Source organism: Staurois parvus, unplaced genomic scaffold (assembly GCF_062004578.1).
Source record: "Staurois parvus isolate SC_StPar_1 unplaced genomic scaffold, SC_StPar_1.0 ptg000239l, whole genome shotgun sequence".
NCBI classification, from domain to species: Eukaryota; Metazoa; Chordata; class Amphibia; order Anura; family Ranidae; genus Staurois; species Staurois parvus.
Genome location: NW_028318035.1, coordinates 2,622,235 through 2,640,249, shown reverse-complemented (window position 1 = coordinate 2,640,249; position 18,015 = coordinate 2,622,235). Strand labels below are relative to the sequence as shown.

The 18,015-nt window shown below is 41.9% G+C and overlaps 2 protein-coding genes across 2 annotated transcripts in view; both read left to right on the top strand.

Moving 5' to 3' along the window:
- The window catches only part of LOC149459988 (uncharacterized), a 161,151-nt gene extending 150,082 nt beyond the window's left edge, over positions 1 to 11,069 (top strand). The window contains exons 12-15 of the mRNA XM_089680313.1: positions 83 to 4,230; positions 4,369 to 4,527; positions 5,086 to 10,969; positions 11,026 to 11,069. Coding sequence (XP_089536439.1) covers positions 83 to 4,230; positions 4,369 to 4,527; positions 5,086 to 10,969; positions 11,026 to 11,069 — 10,235 coding nt within the window. The remainder of the gene's footprint in view (positions 1 to 82; positions 4,231 to 4,368; positions 4,528 to 5,085; positions 10,970 to 11,025) is intronic.
- Positions 11,070 to 11,091: 22 nt separating this feature from the next.
- LOC149459987 (uncharacterized) overlaps positions 11,092 to 18,015 on the top strand; it is a 38,116-nt gene continuing 31,192 nt past the window's right edge. Inside the window, exon 1 of the mRNA XM_089680312.1 lies at positions 11,092 to 17,882. Within this exon, the coding sequence (XP_089536438.1) occupies positions 11,092 to 17,882 (6,791 nt within the window). The remainder of the gene's footprint in view (positions 17,883 to 18,015) is intronic.

Here is an 18,015-nt window from a genome sequence, read left to right as displayed (position 1 = left end):
ATGGAGAGCATACTGGTTGAAAGCCAAGAGAAAAAGGCAGAAGAAATGCCAACGGAAGAAGGTGACATTATTGTTTCCAAAGTTATCTCTGCCAACATTGATATAGACAGGAAGGAGTTAGTCCCAGATGTTCCTCAAGAAGAGCAGAGAGAGGAGGCAGAGCCTGTGCACTTGGAATCTGCAATTGAAACACCCACAACTGAAGCAGCTGAATCTGAGTCAATGAAAGTAGTTGTGAAGAAAGAATACAGTGAGGAGGAAATGTCTGAGTCTTCTGAGCAGTTGCCAATACCTCAAGAGACTGACCCTGATAAGGAACTGAAAGTTGAGGTGGATGAAGTTGTATTAGAGGATGTTGATGTTGATAAAGTATCACCTACAGAAGGCGTGAAAGTAAAGGTCAAAGTCAAAAAGCACAAGAAAAAGATGACAAAGGTTGAGAAAACCATCACAACTGAAAAGACAGCTGATGTAGAAGACGTTTCTCCAACAATTGATCTTCATCTAACCACCCCGGAAACTAAGACTGTAGTGAAAGAGGGTGAAGTACAGGATGTTTCTCCACAAACCCAAGTCACAGAGTCAGTTGATAAAGAACAGGTACAAGTCAGCACACCAACATCTGAGACCACCACAGGTGAAGTAGCGGTTAAAGCTGAAGAAGGTGGCGAGAAAGCAGAGGCTGTAGAAGATATTTCCACTGTCCATACCGCATTAACAACTACAGTGCTAGAGGAGGAAGAAGAGTCATTCGGATGGGAGTTGCCCACATTGAAAGTTCCACTCTTTAGCGCCACAGATGTTACAAAAGAATCTGCTCTGGATGAGCCCAGTGAAACAGCTCCAGAAATTGTTGTAGAGACAGAACTTCAGAAATCCACAGAAGAAATTTCAATGGTGAAAGCAGAAATAACAGTAGACGAAGCAGAGAAAGAGGAAACCAAAGATCATGTAGACAGGGCAGATGCAATAACAGAGATTTCAGTGTCTGATGAAAAAGTCAAAACTCCAGAAGCAGAAACAGAATCAGAGGGTTGGAGGTTTCCATCATTCAGTCTACCGAAACTGTCATTATTTGGCACATCTGAGGTGAAAGCAGAAGTTTCATCCAAAGAAATCCCTCCAGAAAGTGAAAGTAAAATAACTGAGAAAGAGATGGTTATAAAATATACAACCACTACAAGTGAATCAGCTGAGTCAATAACAAAATTAGAAGAGCGTGTGTACACCACTGAAACTAGAATGGAGAGCATACTGGTTGAAGGCCAAGAGAAAAAGGCAAAAGAAATGCCAACGGAAGAAGTTGACATTATTGTTTCCAAAGTTATCTCTGCCATCATTGATATTGACAGGCAGGAGTTAGTCCCAGAAGTTCCTCCAGAAGAGCAGAGAGAGGAGGCAGAGCCTGTGCACTTGGAATCTGCAATTGAAACACCCACAACTGAAGCAGCTGAATCTGAGTCACTAGAAGTAGTTGTGGAGAAAGAATACATGGAGGAGGAAAAGTCTGAGGCTTCTGATCAGTTGCCAATACCTCAAGAGACTGACCCTGATAAGGAACTGAAAGTTGAGGTGGATGAAGTTGTAATAGAGGATGTTGATGTTGATAAAGTATCACCTGCAGAAGGCTTGAAAGTAAAGGTCAAAGTCAAAAAGCACAAGAAAAAGATGACAAAGGTTGAGAAAACCATAACAAGTGAAAAGACAGCTGATGTAGAAGACATTTCTCCTACAATTGATCTTGATCTAACCACCCCGGAAACTAAGACTGTAGTGGAAGAGGGTGAAGTAAAGGAGGTTTCTCAACAAACCCAAGTCACAGTGTCAGTTGATGAAGAACAGGTACAAGTCAGCACACCAACATCTGAGACCACCACAGGTGAAGTAGCGGTTAAAGCTGAAGAAGGTAGCGAGAAAGCAGAGGCTGTAGAAGATATTTCCACTGTCCATACCGCAGTAACAACTACAGTGGTAGAGGAGGAAGAAGAGTCATTCGGATGGGAGTTGCCCAGATTGAAAGTTCCACTCTTTTGCGCCACAGATGTTACAAAAGAATCTGCTGTGGATGAGCCCAGTGAAACAGCTCCAGAAATTGTTGTAGAGACAGTACTTCAGAAATCCACAGAAGAAATTTCAATGGTGAAAGCAGAAATAACAGTAGACGAAGCAGAGAAAGAGGAAACCAAAGATCATGTAGACAGGGCAGATGCAATAACAGAGATTTCAGTGTCTGATGAAAAAGTCAAAACTCCAGAAGCAGAAACAGAATCAGAGGGTTGGAGGTTTCCATCATTCAGTCTACCGAAACTGTCATTATTTGGCACATCTGAGGTGAAAGCAGAAGTTTCATCCAAAGAAATCCCTCCAGAAAGTGAAAGTAAAATAACTGAGAAAGAGATGGTTATAAAATATACAACCACTACAAGTGAATCAGCTGAGTCAATAACAAAATTAGAAGAGCGTGTGTACACCACTGAAACTAGAATGGAGAGCATACTGGTTGAAGGCCAAGAGAAAAAGGAAGAAGAAATGCCAACGGAAGAAGTTGACATTATTGTTTCCAAAGTTATCTCTGCCATCATTGATATTGACAGGCAGGAGTTAGTCCCAAAAGTTCCTCCAGAAGAGCAGAGAGAGGAGGCAGAGCCTGTGCACTTGGAATCTGCAATTGAAACACCCACAACTGAAGCAGCTGAATCTGAGTCAATGGAAGTAGTTGTGGAGAAAGAATACACTGAGGAGGAAAAGTCTGAGGCTTCTGATCAGTTGCCAATACCTCAAGAGACTGACCCTGATAAGGAACTGAAAGTTGAGGTGGATGAAGTTGTAATAGAGGATGTTGATGTTGATAAAGTATCACCTGCAGAAGGCGTGAAAGTAAAGGTCAAAGTCAAAAAGCACAAGAAAAAGATGACAAAGGTTGAGAAAACCATCACAACTGAAAAGACAGCTGATGTAGAAGATATTTCTCCTACAATTGATCTTGATCTAACCACCCCGGAAACTAAGACTGTAGTGGAAGAGGGTCAAGTAAAGGATGTTTCTCCACAAACCCAAGTCACAGTGTCAGTTGATGAAGAACAGGTACAAGTCAGCACACCAACATCTGAGACCACCACAAGTGAAGTAGCGGTTAAAGCTGAAGAAGGTAGCGAGAAAACAGAGGCTGTAGAAGATATTTCCACTGTCCATACCGCAGTAACAACTACAGTGGTAGAGGAGGAAAAAGAGTCATTCGGATGGGAGTTGCCCAGATTGAAAGTTCCACTCTTTAGCGCCACAGATGTTACAAAAGTATCTGCTGTGGATGAGCCCAGTGAAACAGCTCCAGAAATTGTTGTAGAGACAGAACTTCAGAAATCCAAAGAAGAAATTTCAATAGTGAAAGCAGAAATAACAGTAGACGAAGCAGAGAAAGAGGAAACCAAAGATCATGTAGACAGGGCAGATGCAATAACAGAGATTTCAGTGTCTGATGAAAAAGTCAAAACTCCAGAAGCAGAAACAGAATCAGAGGGTTGGAGGTTTCCATCATTCAGTCTACCGAAACTGTCATTATTTGGCACATCTGAGGTGAAAGCAGAAGTTTCATCCAAAGAAATCCCTCCAGAAAGTGAAAGTAAAATAACTGAGAAAGAGATGGTTATAGAATATGCAACCACTACAAGTGAATCAGCTGAGTCAATAACAAAATTAGAAGAGCGTGTGTACACCACTGAAACTAGAATGGAGAGCATACTGGTTGAAGGCCAAGAGAAAAAGGCAGAAGAAATGCCAACGGAAGAAGTTGACATTATTGTTTCCAAAGTTATCTCTGCCATCATTGATATTGACAGGAAGGAATTAGTCCCAGAAGTTCCTCAAGAAGAGCAGAGAGAGGAGGCAGAGCCTGTGCACTTGGAATCTGCAATTGAAACACCCACAACTGAAGCAGCTGAATCTGAGTCACTGGAAGTAGTTGTGGAGAAAGAATACACTGAGGAGGAAATGTCTGAGGCTTCTGAGCAGTTGCCAATACCTCAAGAGACTGACCCTGATAAGGAACTGAAAGTTGAGGTGGATGAAGTTGTATTAGAGGATGTTGATGTTGATAAAGTATCACCTACAGAAAGCCTGAAAGTAAAGGTCAAAGTCAAAAAGCACAAGAAAAAGATGACAAAGGTTGAGAAAACCATCACAACTGAAAAGACAGCTGATGTAGAAGACATTTCTCCAACAATTGATCTTGATCTAACCACCCCGGAAACTAAGACTGTAGTGGAAGCGGGTGAAGTACAGGATGTTTCTCCACAAACCCAAGTCACAGTGTCAGTTGATGAAGAACAGGTACAAGTCAGCACACCAACATCTGAGACCACCACAGGTGAAGTAGCGGTTAAAGCTGAAGAAGGTAGCGAGAAAGCAGAGGCTGTAGAAGATATTTCCACTGTCCATACCGCAGTAACAACTACAGTGGTAGAGGAGGAAGAAGAGTCATTCGGATGGGAGTTGCCCACATTGAAAGATCCACTCTTTAGCGCCACAGATGTTACAAAAGAATCTGCTGTAGATGAGCCCAGTAAAACAGCTCCAGAAATTGTTGTAGAGACAGAACTTCAGAAATCCACAGAAGAAATTTCAATGGTGAAAGCAGAAATAACAGTAGACGAAGCAGAGAAAGAAGAAACCAAAGATCATGTAGACAGGGCAGATGCAATAACAGAGATTTCAGTGTCTGATGAAAAAGTCAAAACTCCAGAAGCAGAAACAGAATCAGAGGGTTGGAGAGTTCAATCATTTAGTCTACCAAAACTGTCATTATTTGGCACATCTGAGGTGAAAGCAGAAGTTTCATCCAAAGAAATCGCTCCAGAAAGTGAAAGTAAAATAATTGAGAAAGAGATGATTATAGAATATACAACCACTACAAGTGAATCAGCTGAGTCAATAACAAAATTAGAAGAGCGTGTGTACACCACTGAAACTAGAATGGAGAGCATACTGGTTGAAAGCCAAGAGAAAAAGGCAGAAAAAATGCCAAAGGAAGAAAGTGACATTATTGTTTCCAAAATTATCTCTGCCATCATTGATATTGACAGACAGGAGTTAGTCCCAGATGTTCCTCCAGAAGAGCAGAGAGAGGAGGCAGAGCCTGTGCACTTGGAATCTGCAATTGAAACACCCACAACTGAAGCAGCTGAATCTGAGTCAATGGAAGTAGTTGTGGAGAAAGAATACACTGAGCAGGAAACACCTGAGGCTTCTGAGCAGTTGCCAATACCTCAAGAGACTGACCCTGATAAGGAACTGAAAGTTGAGGTGGATGAAGTTGTAACAGAGGATGTTGATGTTGATAAAGAATCACCTGCAGAAGGCGAGAAAGTCAAGGTCAAAGTCAAAAAACACAAGAAAAAGATGACAAAGGTTGAGAAAACCATGAAAACTGAAAAGACAGCTGATGTAGAAGACATTTCTCCTACAATTGATCTTGATCTAACCACCCCGGAAACTAAGACTGTAGTGGAAGAGGGTGAAGTAAAGGATGTTTCTCCACAAACCCAAGTCACAGTGTCAGTTGATGAAGAACAGGTACAAGTCAGCACACCAACATCTGAGACCACCACAGGTGAAGTAGCGGTTAAAGCTGAAGAAGGTAGCGAGAAAGCAGAGGCTGTAGAAGATATTTCCACTGTCCATACCGCAGTAACAACTACAGTGGTAGAGGAGGAAGAAGAGTCATTCGGATGGGAGTTGCCCAGATTGAAAGTTCCACTCTTTAGCGCCACAGATGTTACAAAAGAATCTGCTGTGGATGAGCCTAGTGAAACAGCTCCAGAAATTGTTGTAGAGACAGAACTTCAGAAATCCATCAAAGAAATTTCAATGGCGAAAGCAGAAATAACAGTAGACGAAGCAGAGAAAGAGGAAACCAAAGATCATGTAGACAGGGCAGATGCAATAACAGAGATTTCAGTGTCTGATGAAAAAGTCAAAACTCCAGAAGCAGAAACAGAATCAGAGGGTTGGAGGTTTCCATCATTCAGTCTACCGAAACTGTCATTATTTGGCACATCTGAGGTGAAAGCAGAAGTTTCATCCAAAGAAATCCCTCCAGAAAGTGAAAGTAAAATAACTGAGAAAGAGATGGTTATAGAATATACAACCACTACAAGTGAATCAGCTGAGTCAATAACAAAATTAGAAGAGCGTGTGTACACCACTGAAACTAGAATGGAGAGCATACTGGTTGAAGGCCAAGAGAAAAAGGCAGAAGAAATGCCAACGGAAGAAGTTGACATTATTGTTTCCAAAGTTATCTCTGCCATCATTGATATTGACAGGCAGGAGTTAGTCCCAGAAGTTCCTCCAGAAGAGCAGAGAGAGGAGGCAGAGCCTGTGCACTTGGAATCCGCAATTGAAACACCCACAACTGAAGCAGCTGAATCTGAGTCAATGGAAGTAGTTGTGGAGAAAGAATACACTGAGGAGGAAAAGTCTGAGGCTTCTGATCAGTTGCCAATACCTCAAGAGACTGACCCTGATAAGGAACTGAAAGTTGAGGTGGATGAAGTTGTAATAGAGGATGTTGATGTTGATAAAGTATCACCTGCAGAAGGCTTGAAAGTAAAGGTCAAAGTCAAAAAGCACAAGAAAAAGATGACAAAGGTTGAGAAAACCATCACAACTGAAAAGACAGCTGATGTAGAAGACATTTCTCCTACAATTGATCTTGATCTAACCACCCCAGAAACTAAGACTGTAGTGGAAGAGGGTCAAGTAAAGGATGTTTCTCCACAAACCCAAGTCACAGTGTCAGTTGATGAAGAACAGGTACAAGTCAGCACACCAACATCTGAGACCACCACAAGTGAAGTAGCGGTTAAAGCTGAAGAAGGTAGCGAGAAAACAGAGGCTGTAGAAGATATTTCCACTGTCCATACCGCAGTAACAACTACAGTGGTAGAGGAGGAAGAAGAGTCATTCGGATGGGAGTTGCCCACATTGAAAGTTCCACTCTTTAGCGCCACAGATGTTACAAAAGAATCTGCTGTGGATGAGCCCAGTGAAACAGCTCCAGAAATTGTTGTAGAGACAGAACTTCAGAAATCCACAGAAGAAATTTCAATGGTGAAAGCAGAAATAACAGTAGACGAAGCAGAGAAAGAGGAAACCAAAGATCATGTAGACAGGGCAGATGCAATAACAGAGATTTCAGTGTCTGATGAAAAAGTCAAAACTCCAGAAGCAGAAACAGAATCAGAGGGTTGGAGGTTTCCATCATTCAGTCTACCGAAACTGTCATTATTTGGCACATCTGAGGTGAAAGCAGAAGTTTCATCCAAAGAAATCCCTCCAGAAAGTGAAAGTAAAATAACTGAGAAAGAGATGGTTATAGAATATACAACCACTACAAGTGAATCAGCTGAGTCAATAACAAAATTAGAAGAGCGTGTGTACACCACTGAAACTAGAATGGAGAGCATACTGGTTGAAGGCCAAGAGAAAAAGGCAGAAGAAATGCCAACGGAAGAAGTTGACATTATTGTTTCCAAAGTTATCTCTGCCATCTTTGATATTGACAGGCAGGAGTTAGTCCCAGAAGTTCCTCCAGAAGAGCAGAGAGAGGAGGCAGAGCCTGTGCACTTGGAATCCGCAATTGAAACACCCACAACTGAAGCAGCTGAATCTGAGTCAATGGAAGTAGTTGTGGAGAAAGAATACACGGAGGAGGAAAAGTCTGAGGCTTCTGATCAGTTGCCAATACCTCAAGAGACTGACCCTGATAAGGAACTGAAAGTTGAGGTGGATGAAGTTGTAATAGAGGATGTTGATGTTGATAAAGTATCACCTGCAGAAGGCTTGAAAGTAAAGGTCAAAGTCAAAAAGCACAAGAAAAAGATGACAAAGGTTGAGAAAACCATAACAAGTGAAAAGACAGCTGATGTAGAAGACATTTCTCCTACAATTGATCTTGATCTAACCACCCCGGAAACTAAGACTGTAGTGGAAGAGGGTGAAGTAAAGGAGGTTTCTCAACAAACCCAAGTCACAGTGTCAGTTGATGAAGAACAGGTACAAGTCAGCACACCAACATCTGAGACCACCACAGGTGAAGTAGCGGTTAAAGCTGAAGAAGGTAGCGAGAAAGCAGAGGCTGTAGAAGATATTTCCACTGTCCATACCGCAGTAACAACTACAGTGGTAGAGGAGGAAGAAGAGTTATTCGGATGGGAGTTGCCCAGATTGAAAGTTCCACTCTTTAGCGCCACAGATGTTACAAAAGAATCTGCTGTGGATGAGCCCAGTGAAACAGCTCCAGAAATTGTTGTAGAGACAGAACTTCAGAAATCCACAGAAGAAATTTCAATGGTGAAAGCAGAAATAACAGTAGACGAAGCAGAGAAAGAGGAAACCAAAGCTCATGTAGACAGGGCAGATGCAATAACAGAGATTTCAGTGTCTGATGAAAAAGTCAAAACTCCAGAAGCAGAAACAGAATCAGAGGGTTGGAGGTTTCCATCATTCAGTCTACCGAAACTGTCATTATTTGGTACATCTGAGGTGAAAGCAGAAGTTTCATCCAAAGAAATCCCTCCAGAAAGTGAAAGTAAAATAACTGAGAAAGAGATGGTTATAGAATATGCAACCACTACAAGTGAATCAGCTGAGTCAATAACAAAATTAGAAGAGCGTGTGTACACCACTGAAACTAGAATGGAGAGCATACTGGTTGAAGGCCAAGAGAAAAAGGCAGAAGAAATGCCAACGGAAGAAGTTGACATTATTGTTTCCAAAGTTATCTCTGCCATCATTGATATTGACAGGCAGGAATTAGTCCCAGAAGTTCCTCCAGAAGAGCAGAGAGAGGAGGCAGAGCCTGTGCACTTGGAATCTGCAATTGAAACACCCACAACTGAAGCAGCTGAATCTGAGTCACTAGAAGTAGTTGTAGAGAAAGAATACACGGAGGAGGAAAAGTCTGAGGCTTCTGATCAGTTGCCAATACCTCAAGAGACTGACCCTGATAAGGAACTGAAAGTTGAGGTGGATGAAGTTGTAATAGAGGATGTTGATGTTGATAAAGTATCACCTGCAGAAGGCTTGAAAGTAAAGGTCAAAGTCAAAAAGCACAAGAAAAAGATGACAAAGGTTGAGAAAACCATAACAAGTGAAAAGACAGCTGATGTAGAAGACATTTCTCCTACAATTGATCTTGATCTAACCACCCCGGAAACTAAGACTGTAGTGGAAGAGGGTGAAGTAAAGGAGGTTTCTCAACAAACCCAAGTCACAGTGTCAGTTGATGAAGAACAGGTACAAGTCAGCACACCAACATCTGAGACCACCACAGGTGAAGTAGCGGTTAAAGCTGAAGAAGGTAGCGAGAAAGCAGAGGCTGTAGAAGATATTTCCACTGTCCATACCGCAGTAACAACTACAGTGGTAGAGGAGGAAGAAGAGTCATTCGGATGGGAGTTGCCCAGATTGAAAGTTCCACTCTTTAGCGCCACAGATGTTACAAAAGAATCTGCTGTGGATGAGCCCAGTGAAACAGCTCCAGAAATTGTTGTAGAGACAGAACTTCAGAAATCCACAGAAGAAATTTCAATGGTGAAAGCAGAAATAACAGTAGACGAAGCAGAGAAAGAGGAAACCAAAGATCATGTAGACAGGGCAGATGCAATAACAGAGATTTCAGTGTCTGATGAAAAAGTCAAAACTCCAGAAGCAGAAACAGAATCAGAGGGTTGGAGGTTTCCATCATTCAGTCTACCGAAACTGTCATTATTTGGCACATCTGAGGTGAAAGCAGAAGTTTCATCCAAAGAAATCCCTCCAGAAAGTGAAAGTAAAATAACTGAGAAAGAGATGGTTATAGAATATACAACCACTACAAGTGAATCAGCTGAGTCAATAACAAAATTAGAAGAGCGTGTGTACACCACTGAAACTAGAATGGAGAGCATACTGGTTGAAGGCCAAGAGAAAAAGGCAGAAGAAATGCCAACGGAAGAAGTTGACATTATTGTTTCCAAAGTTATCTCTGCCATCATTGATATTGACAGGCAGGAGTTAGTCCCAGAAGTTCCTCCAGAAGAGCAGAGAGAGGAGGCAGAGCCTGTGCACTTGGAATCCGCAATTGAAACACCCACAACTGAAGCAGCTGAATCTGAGTCAATGGAAGTAGTTGTGGAGAAAGAATACACTGAGGAGGAAAAGTCTGAGGCTTCTGATCAGTTGCCAATACCTCAAGAGACTGACCCTGATAAGGAACTGAAAGTTGAGGTGGATGAAGTTGTAATAGAGGATGTTGATGTTGATAAAGTATCACCTGCAGAAGGCTTGAAAGTAAAGGTCAAAGTCAAAAAGCACAAGAAAAAGATGACAAAGGTTGAGAAAACCATCACAACTGAAAAGACAGCTGATGTAGAAGACATTTCTCCTACAATTGATCTTGATCTAACCACCCCAGAAACTAAGACTGTAGTGGAAGAGGGTCAAGTAAAGGATGTTTCTCCACAAACCCAAGTCACAGTGTCAGTTGATGAAGAACAGGTACAAGTCAGCACACCAACATCTGAGACCACCACAAGTGAAGTAGCGGTTAAAGCTGAAGAAGGTAGCGAGAAAACAGAGGCTGTAGAAGATATTTCCACTGTCCATACCGCAGTAACAACTACAGTGGTAGAGGAGGAAGAAGAGTCATTCGGATGGGAGTTGCCCACATTGAAAGTTCCACTCTTTAGCGCCACAGATGTTACAAAAGAATCTGCTGTGGATGAGCCCAGTGAAACAGCTCCAGAAATTGTTGTAGAGACAGAACTTCAGAAATCCACAGAAGAAATTTCAATGGTGAAAGCAGAAATAACAGTAGACGAAGCAGAGAAAGAGGAAACCAAAGATCATGTAGACAGGGCAGATGCAATAACAGAGATTTCAGTGTCTGATGAAAAAGTCAAAACTCCAGAAGCAGAAACAGAATCAGAGGGTTGGAGGTTTCCATCATTCAGTCTACCGAAACTGTCATTATTTGGCACATCTGAGGTGAAAGCAGAAGTTTCATCCAAAGAAATCCCTCCAGAAAGTGAAAGTAAAATAACTGAGAAAGAGATGGTTATAGAATATACAACCACTACAAGTGAATCAGCTGAGTCAATAACAAAATTAGAAGAGCGTGTGTACACCACTAAAACTAGAATGGAGAGCATACTGGTTGAAGGCCAAGAGAAAAAGGCAGAAGAAATGCCAACGGAAGAAGTTGACATTATTGTTTCCAAAGTTATCTCTGCCATCATTGATATTGACAGGCAGGAGTTAGTCCCAGAAGTTCCTCCAGAAGAGCAGAGAGAGGAGGCAGAGCCTGTGCACTTGGAATCCGCAATTGAAACACCCACAACTGAAGCAGCTGAATCTGAGTCAATGGAAGTAGTTGTGGAGAAAGAATACACGGAGGAGGAAAAGTCTGAGGCTTCTGATCAGTTGCCAATACCTCAAGAGACTGACCCTGATAAGGAACTGAAAGTTGAGGTGGATGAAGTTGTAATAGAGGATGTTGATGTTGATAAAGTATCACCTGCAGAAGGCTTGAAAGTAAAGGTCAAAGTCAAAAAGCACAAGAAAAAGATGACAAAGGTTGAGAAAACCATAACAAGTGAAAAGACAGCTGATGTAGAAGACATTTCTCCTACAATTGATCTTGATCTAACCACCCCGGAAACTAAGACTGTAGTGGAAGAGGGTGAAGTAAAGGAGGTTTCTCAACAAACCCAAGTCACAGTGTCAGTTGATGAAGAACAGGTACAAGTCAGCACACCAACATCTGAGACCACCACAGGTGAAGTAGCGGTTAAAGCTGAAGAAGGTAGCGAGAAAGCAGAGGCTGTAGAAGATATTTCCACTGTCCATACCGCAGTAACAACTACAGTGGTAGAGGAGGAAGAAGAGTTATTCGGATGGGAGTTGCCCAGATTGAAAGTTCCACTCTTTAGCGCCACAGATGTTACAAAAGAATCTGCTGTGGATGAGCCCAGTGAAACAGCTCCAGAAATTGTTGTAGAGACAGAACTTCAGAAATCCACAGAAGAAATTTCAATGGTGAAAGCAGAAATAACAGTAGACGAAGCAGAGAAAGAGGAAACCAAAGCTCATGTAGACAGGGCAGATGCAATAACAGAGATTTCAGTGTCTGATGAAAAAGTCAAAACTCCAGAAGCAGAAACAGAATCAGAGGGTTGGAGGTTTCCATCATTCAGTCTACCGAAACTGTCATTATTTGGTACATCTGAGGTGAAAGCAGAAGTTTCATCCAAAGAAATCCCTCCAGAAAGTGAAAGTAAAATAACTGAGAAAGAGATGGTTATAGAATATGCAACCACTACAAGTGAATCAGCTGAGTCAATAACAAAATTAGAAGAGCGTGTGTACACCACTGAAACTAGAATGGAGAGCATACTGGTTGAAGGCCAAGAGAAAAAGGCAGAAGAAATGCCAACGGAAGAAGTTGACATTATTGTTTCCAAAGTTATCTCTGCCATCATTGATATTGACAGGCAGGAATTAGTCCCAGAAGTTCCTCCAGAAGAGCAGAGAGAGGAGGCAGAGCCTGTGCACTTGGAATCTGCAATTGAAACACCCACAACTGAAGCAGCTGAATCTGAGTCACTAGAAGTAGTTGTAGAGAAAGAATACACGGAGGAGGAAAAGTCTGAGGCTTCTGATCAGTTGCCAATACCTCAAGAGACTGACCCTGATAAGGAACTGAAAGTTGAGGTGGATGAAGTTGTAATAGAGGATGTTGATGTTGATAAAGTATCACCTGCAGAAGGCTTGAAAGTAAAGGTCAAAGTCAAAAAGCACAAGAAAAAGATGACAAAGGTTGAGAAAACCATAACAAGTGAAAAGACAGCTGATGTAGAAGACATTTCTCCTACAATTGATCTTGATCTAACCACCCCGGAAACTAAGACTGTAGTGGAAGAGGGTGAAGTAAAGGAGGTTTCTCAACAAACCCAAGTCACAGTGTCAGTTGATGAAGAACAGGTACAAGTCAGCACACCAACATCTGAGACCACCACAGGTGAAGTAGCGGTTAAAGCTGAAGAAGGTAGCGAGAAAGCAGAGGCTGTAGAAGATATTTCCACTGTCCATACCGCAGTAACAACTACAGTGGTAGAGGAGGAAGAAGAGTCATTCGGATGGGAGTTGCCCAGATTGAAAGTTCCACTCTTTAGCGCCACAGATGTTACAAAAGAATCTGCTGTGGATGAGCCCAGTGAAACAGCTCCAGAAATTGTTGTAGAGACAGAACTTCAGAAATCCACAGAAGAAATTTCAATGGTGAAAGCAGAAATAACAGTAGACGAAGCAGAGAAAGAGGAAACCAAAGATCATGTAGACAGGGCAGATGCAATAACAGAGATTTCAGTGTCTGATGAAAAAGTCAAAACTCCAGAAGCAGAAACAGAATCAGAGGGTTGGAGGTTTCCATCATTCAGTCTACCGAAACTGTCATTATTTGGCACATCTGAGGTGAAAGCAGAAGTTTCATCCAAAGAAATCCCTCCAGAAAGTGAAAGTAAAATAACTGAGAAAGAGATGGTTATAGAATATACAACCACTACAAGTGAATCAGCTGAGTCAATAACAAAATTAGAAGAGCGTGTGTACACCACTGAAACTAGAATGGAGAGCATACTGGTTGAAGGCCAAGAGAAAAAGGCAGAAGAAATGCCAACGGAAGAAGTTGACATTATTGTTTCCAAAGTTATCTCTGCCATCATTGATATTGACAGGCAGGAGTTAGTCCCAGAAGTTCCTCCAGAAGAGCAGAGAGAGGAGGCAGAGCCTGTGCACTTGGAATCTGCAATTGAAACACCCACAACTGAAGCAGCTGAATCTGAGTCAATGGAAGTAGTTGTGGAGAAAGAATACACTGAGGAGGAAAAGTCTGAGGCTTCTGATCAGTTGCCAATACCTCAAGAGACTGACCCTGATAAGGAACTGAAAGTTGAGGTGGATGAAGTTGTAATAGAGGATGTTGATGTTGATAAAGTATCACCTGCAGAAGGCGTGAAAGTAAAGGTCAAAGTCAAAAAGCACAAGAAAAAGATGACAAAGGTTGAGAAAACCATCACAACTGAAAAGACAGCTGATGTAGAAGACATTTCTCCTACAATTGATCTTGATCTAACCACCCCAGAAACTAAGACTGTAGTGGAAGAGGGTCAAGTAAAGGATGTTTCTCCACAAACCCAAGTCACAGTGTCAGTTGATGAAGAACAGGTACAAGTCAGCACACCAACATCTGAGACCACCACAAGTGAAGTAGCGGTTAAAGCTGAAGAAGGTAGCGAGAAAACAGAGGCTGTAGAAGATATTTCCACTGTCCATACCGCAGTAACAACTACAGTGGTAGAGGAGGAAGAAGAGTCATTCGGATGGGAGATGCCCACATTGAAAGTTCCACTCTTTAGCGCCACAGATGTTACAAAAGAATCTGCTGTGGATGAGCCCAGTGAAACAGCTCCAGAAATTGTTGTAGAGACAGAACTTCAGAAATCCACAGAAGAAATTTCAATGGTGAAAGCAGAAATAACAGTAGACGAAGCAGAGAAAGAGGAAACCAAAGATCATGTAGACAGGGCAGATGCAATAACAGAGATTTCAGTGTCTGATGAAAAAGTCAAAACTCCAGAAGCAGAAACAGAATCAGAGGGTTGGAGGTTTCCATCATTCAGTCTACCGAAACTGTCATTATTTGGCACATCTGAGGTGAAAGCAGAAGTTTCATCCAAAGAAATCCCTCCAGAAAGTGAAAGTAAAATAACTGAGAAAGAGATGGTTATAGAATATACAACCACTACAAGTGAATCAGCTGAGTCAATAACAAAATTAGAAGAGCGTGTGTACACCACTGAAACTAGAATGGAGAGCATACTGGTTGAAGGCCAAGAGAAAAAGGCAGAAGAAATGCCAACGGAAGAAGTTGACATTATTGTTTCCAAAGTTATCTCTGCCATCATTGATATTGACAGGCAGGAGTTAGTCCCAGAAGTTCCTCCAGAAGAGCAGAGAGAGGAGGCAGAGCCTGTGCACTTGGAATCCGCAATTGAAACACCCACAACTGAAGCAGCTGAATCTGAGTCAATGGAAGTAGTTGTGGAGAAAGAATACACGGAAGAGGAAAAGTCTGAGGCTTCTGATCAGTTGCCAATACCTCAAGAGACTGACCCTGATAAGGAACTGAAAGTTGAGGTGGATGAAGTTGTAATAGAGAATGTTGATGTTGATAAAGTATCACCTGCAGAAGGCTTGAAAGTAAAGGTCAAAGTCAAAAAGCACAAGAAAAAGATGACAAAGGTTGAGAAAACCATAACAAGTGAAAAGACAGCTGATGTAGAAGACATTTCTCCTACAATTGATCTTGATCTAACCACCCCGGAAACTAAGACTGTAGTGGAAGAGGGTGAAGTAAAGGAGGTTTCTCAACAAACCCAAGTCACAGTGTCAGTTGATGAAGAACAGGTACAAGTCAGCACACCAACATCTGAGACCACCACAGGTGAAGTAGCGGTTAAAGCTGAAGAAGGTAGCGAGAAAGCAGAGGCTGTAGAAGATATTTCCACTGTCCATACCGCAGTAACAACTACAGTGGTAGAGGAGGAAGAAGAGTCATTCGGATGGGAGTTGCCCAGATTGAAAGTTCCACTCTTTAGCGCCACAGATGTTACAAAAGAATCTGCTGTGGATGAGCCCAGTGAAACAGCTCCAGAAATTGTTGTAGAGACAGAACTTCAGAAATCCACAGAAGAAATTTCAATGGTGAAAGCAGAAATAACAGTAGACGAAGCAGAGAAAGAGGAAACCAAAGCTCATGTAGACAGGGCAGATGCAATAACAGAGATTTCAGTGTCTGATGAAAAAGTCAAAACTCCAGAAGCAGAAACAGAATCAGAGAGTTGGAGGTTTCCATCATTCAGTCTACCGAAACTGTCATTATTTGGTACATCTGAGGTGAAAGCAGAAGTTTCATCCAAAGAAATCCCTCCAGAAAGTGAAAGTAAAATAACTGAGAAAGAGATGGTTATAGAATATGCAACCACTACAAGTGAATCAGCTGAGTCAATAACAAAATTAGAAGAGCGTGTGTACACCACTGAAACTAGAATGGAGAGCATACTGGTTGAAGGCCAAGAGAAAAAGGCAGAAGAAATGCCAACGGAAGAAGTTGACATTATTGTTTCCAAAGTTATCTCTGCCATCATTGATATTGACAGGCAGGAGTTAGTCCCAGAAGTTCCTCCAGAAGAGCAGAGAGAGGAGGCAGAGCCTGTGCACTTGGAATCTGCAATTGAAACACCCACAACTGAAGCAGCTGAATCTGAGTCACTAGAAGTAGTTGTAGAGAAAGAATACACGGAGGAGGAAAAGTCTGAGGCTTCTGATCAGTTGCCAATACCTCAAGAGACTGACCCTGATAAGGAACTGAAAGTTGAGGTGGATGAAGTTGTAATAGAGGATGTTGATGTTGATAAAGTATCACCTGCAGAAGGCTTGAAAGTAAAGGTCAAAGTCAAAAAGCACAAGAAAAAGATGACAAAGGTTGAGAAAACCATAACAAGTGAAAAGACAGCTGATGTAGAAGACATTTCTCCTACAATTGATCTTGATCTAACCACCCCGGAAACTAAGACTGTAGTGGAAGAGGGTGAAGTAAAGGAGGTTTCTCAACAAACCCAAGTCACAGTGTCAGTTGATGAAGAACAGGTACAAGTCAGCACACCAACATCTGAGACCACCACAGGTGAAGTAGCGGTTAAAGCTGAAGAAGGTAGCGAGAAAGCAGAGGCTGTAGAAGATATTTCCACTGTCCATACCGCAGTAACAACTACAGTGGTAGAGGAGGAAGAAGAGTCATTCGGATGGGAGTTGCCCAGATTGAAAGTTCCACTCTTTAGCGCCACAGATGTTACAAAAGAATCTGCTGTGGATGAGCCCAGTGAAACAGCTCCAGAAATTGTTGTAGAGACAGAACTTCAGAAATCCACAGAAGAAATTTCAATGGTGAAAGCAGAAATAACAGTAGACGAAGCAGAGAAAGAGGAAACCAAAGATCATGTAGACAGGGCAGATGCAATAACAGAGATTTCAGTGTCTGATGAAAAAGTCAAAACTCCAGAAGCAGAAACAGAATCAGAGGGTTGGAGGTTTCCATCATTCAGTCTACCGAAACTGTCATTATTTGGCACATCTGAGGTGAAAGCAGAAGTTTCATCCAAAGAAATCCCTCCAGAAAGTGAAAGTAAAATAACTGAGAAAGAGATGGTTATAGAATATACAACCACTACAAGTGAATCAGCTGAGTCAATAACAAAATTAGAAGAGCGTGTGTACACCACTGAAACTAGAATGGAGAGCATACTGGTTGAAGGCCAAGAGAAAAAGGCAGAAGAAATGCCAACGGAAGAAGTTGACATCATTGTTTCCAAAGTTATCTCTGCCATCATTGATATTGACAGGCAGGAGTTAGTCCCAGAAGTTCCTCCAGAAGAGCAGAGAGAGGAGGCAGAGCCTGTGCACTTGGAATCTGCAATTGAAACACCCACAACTGAAGCAGCTGAATCTGAGTCAATGGAAGTAGTTGTGGAGAAAGAATACACTGAGGAGGAAAAGTCTGAGGCTTCTGATCAGTTGCCAATACCTCAAGAGACTGACCCTGATAAGGAACTGAAAGTTGAGGTGGATGAAGTTGTAATAGAGGATGTTGATGTTGATAAAGTATCACCTGCAGAAGGCGTGAAAGTAAAGGTCAAAGTCAAAAAGCACAAGAAAAAGATGACAAAGGTTGAGAAAACCATCACAACTGAAAAGACAGCTGATGTAGAAGACATTTCTCCTACAATTGATCTTGATCTAACCACCCCAGAAACTAAGACTGTAGTGGAAGAGGGTCAAGTAAAGGATGTTTCTCCACAAACCCAAGTCACAGTGTCAGTTGATGAAGAACAGGTACAAGTCAGCACACCAACATCTGAG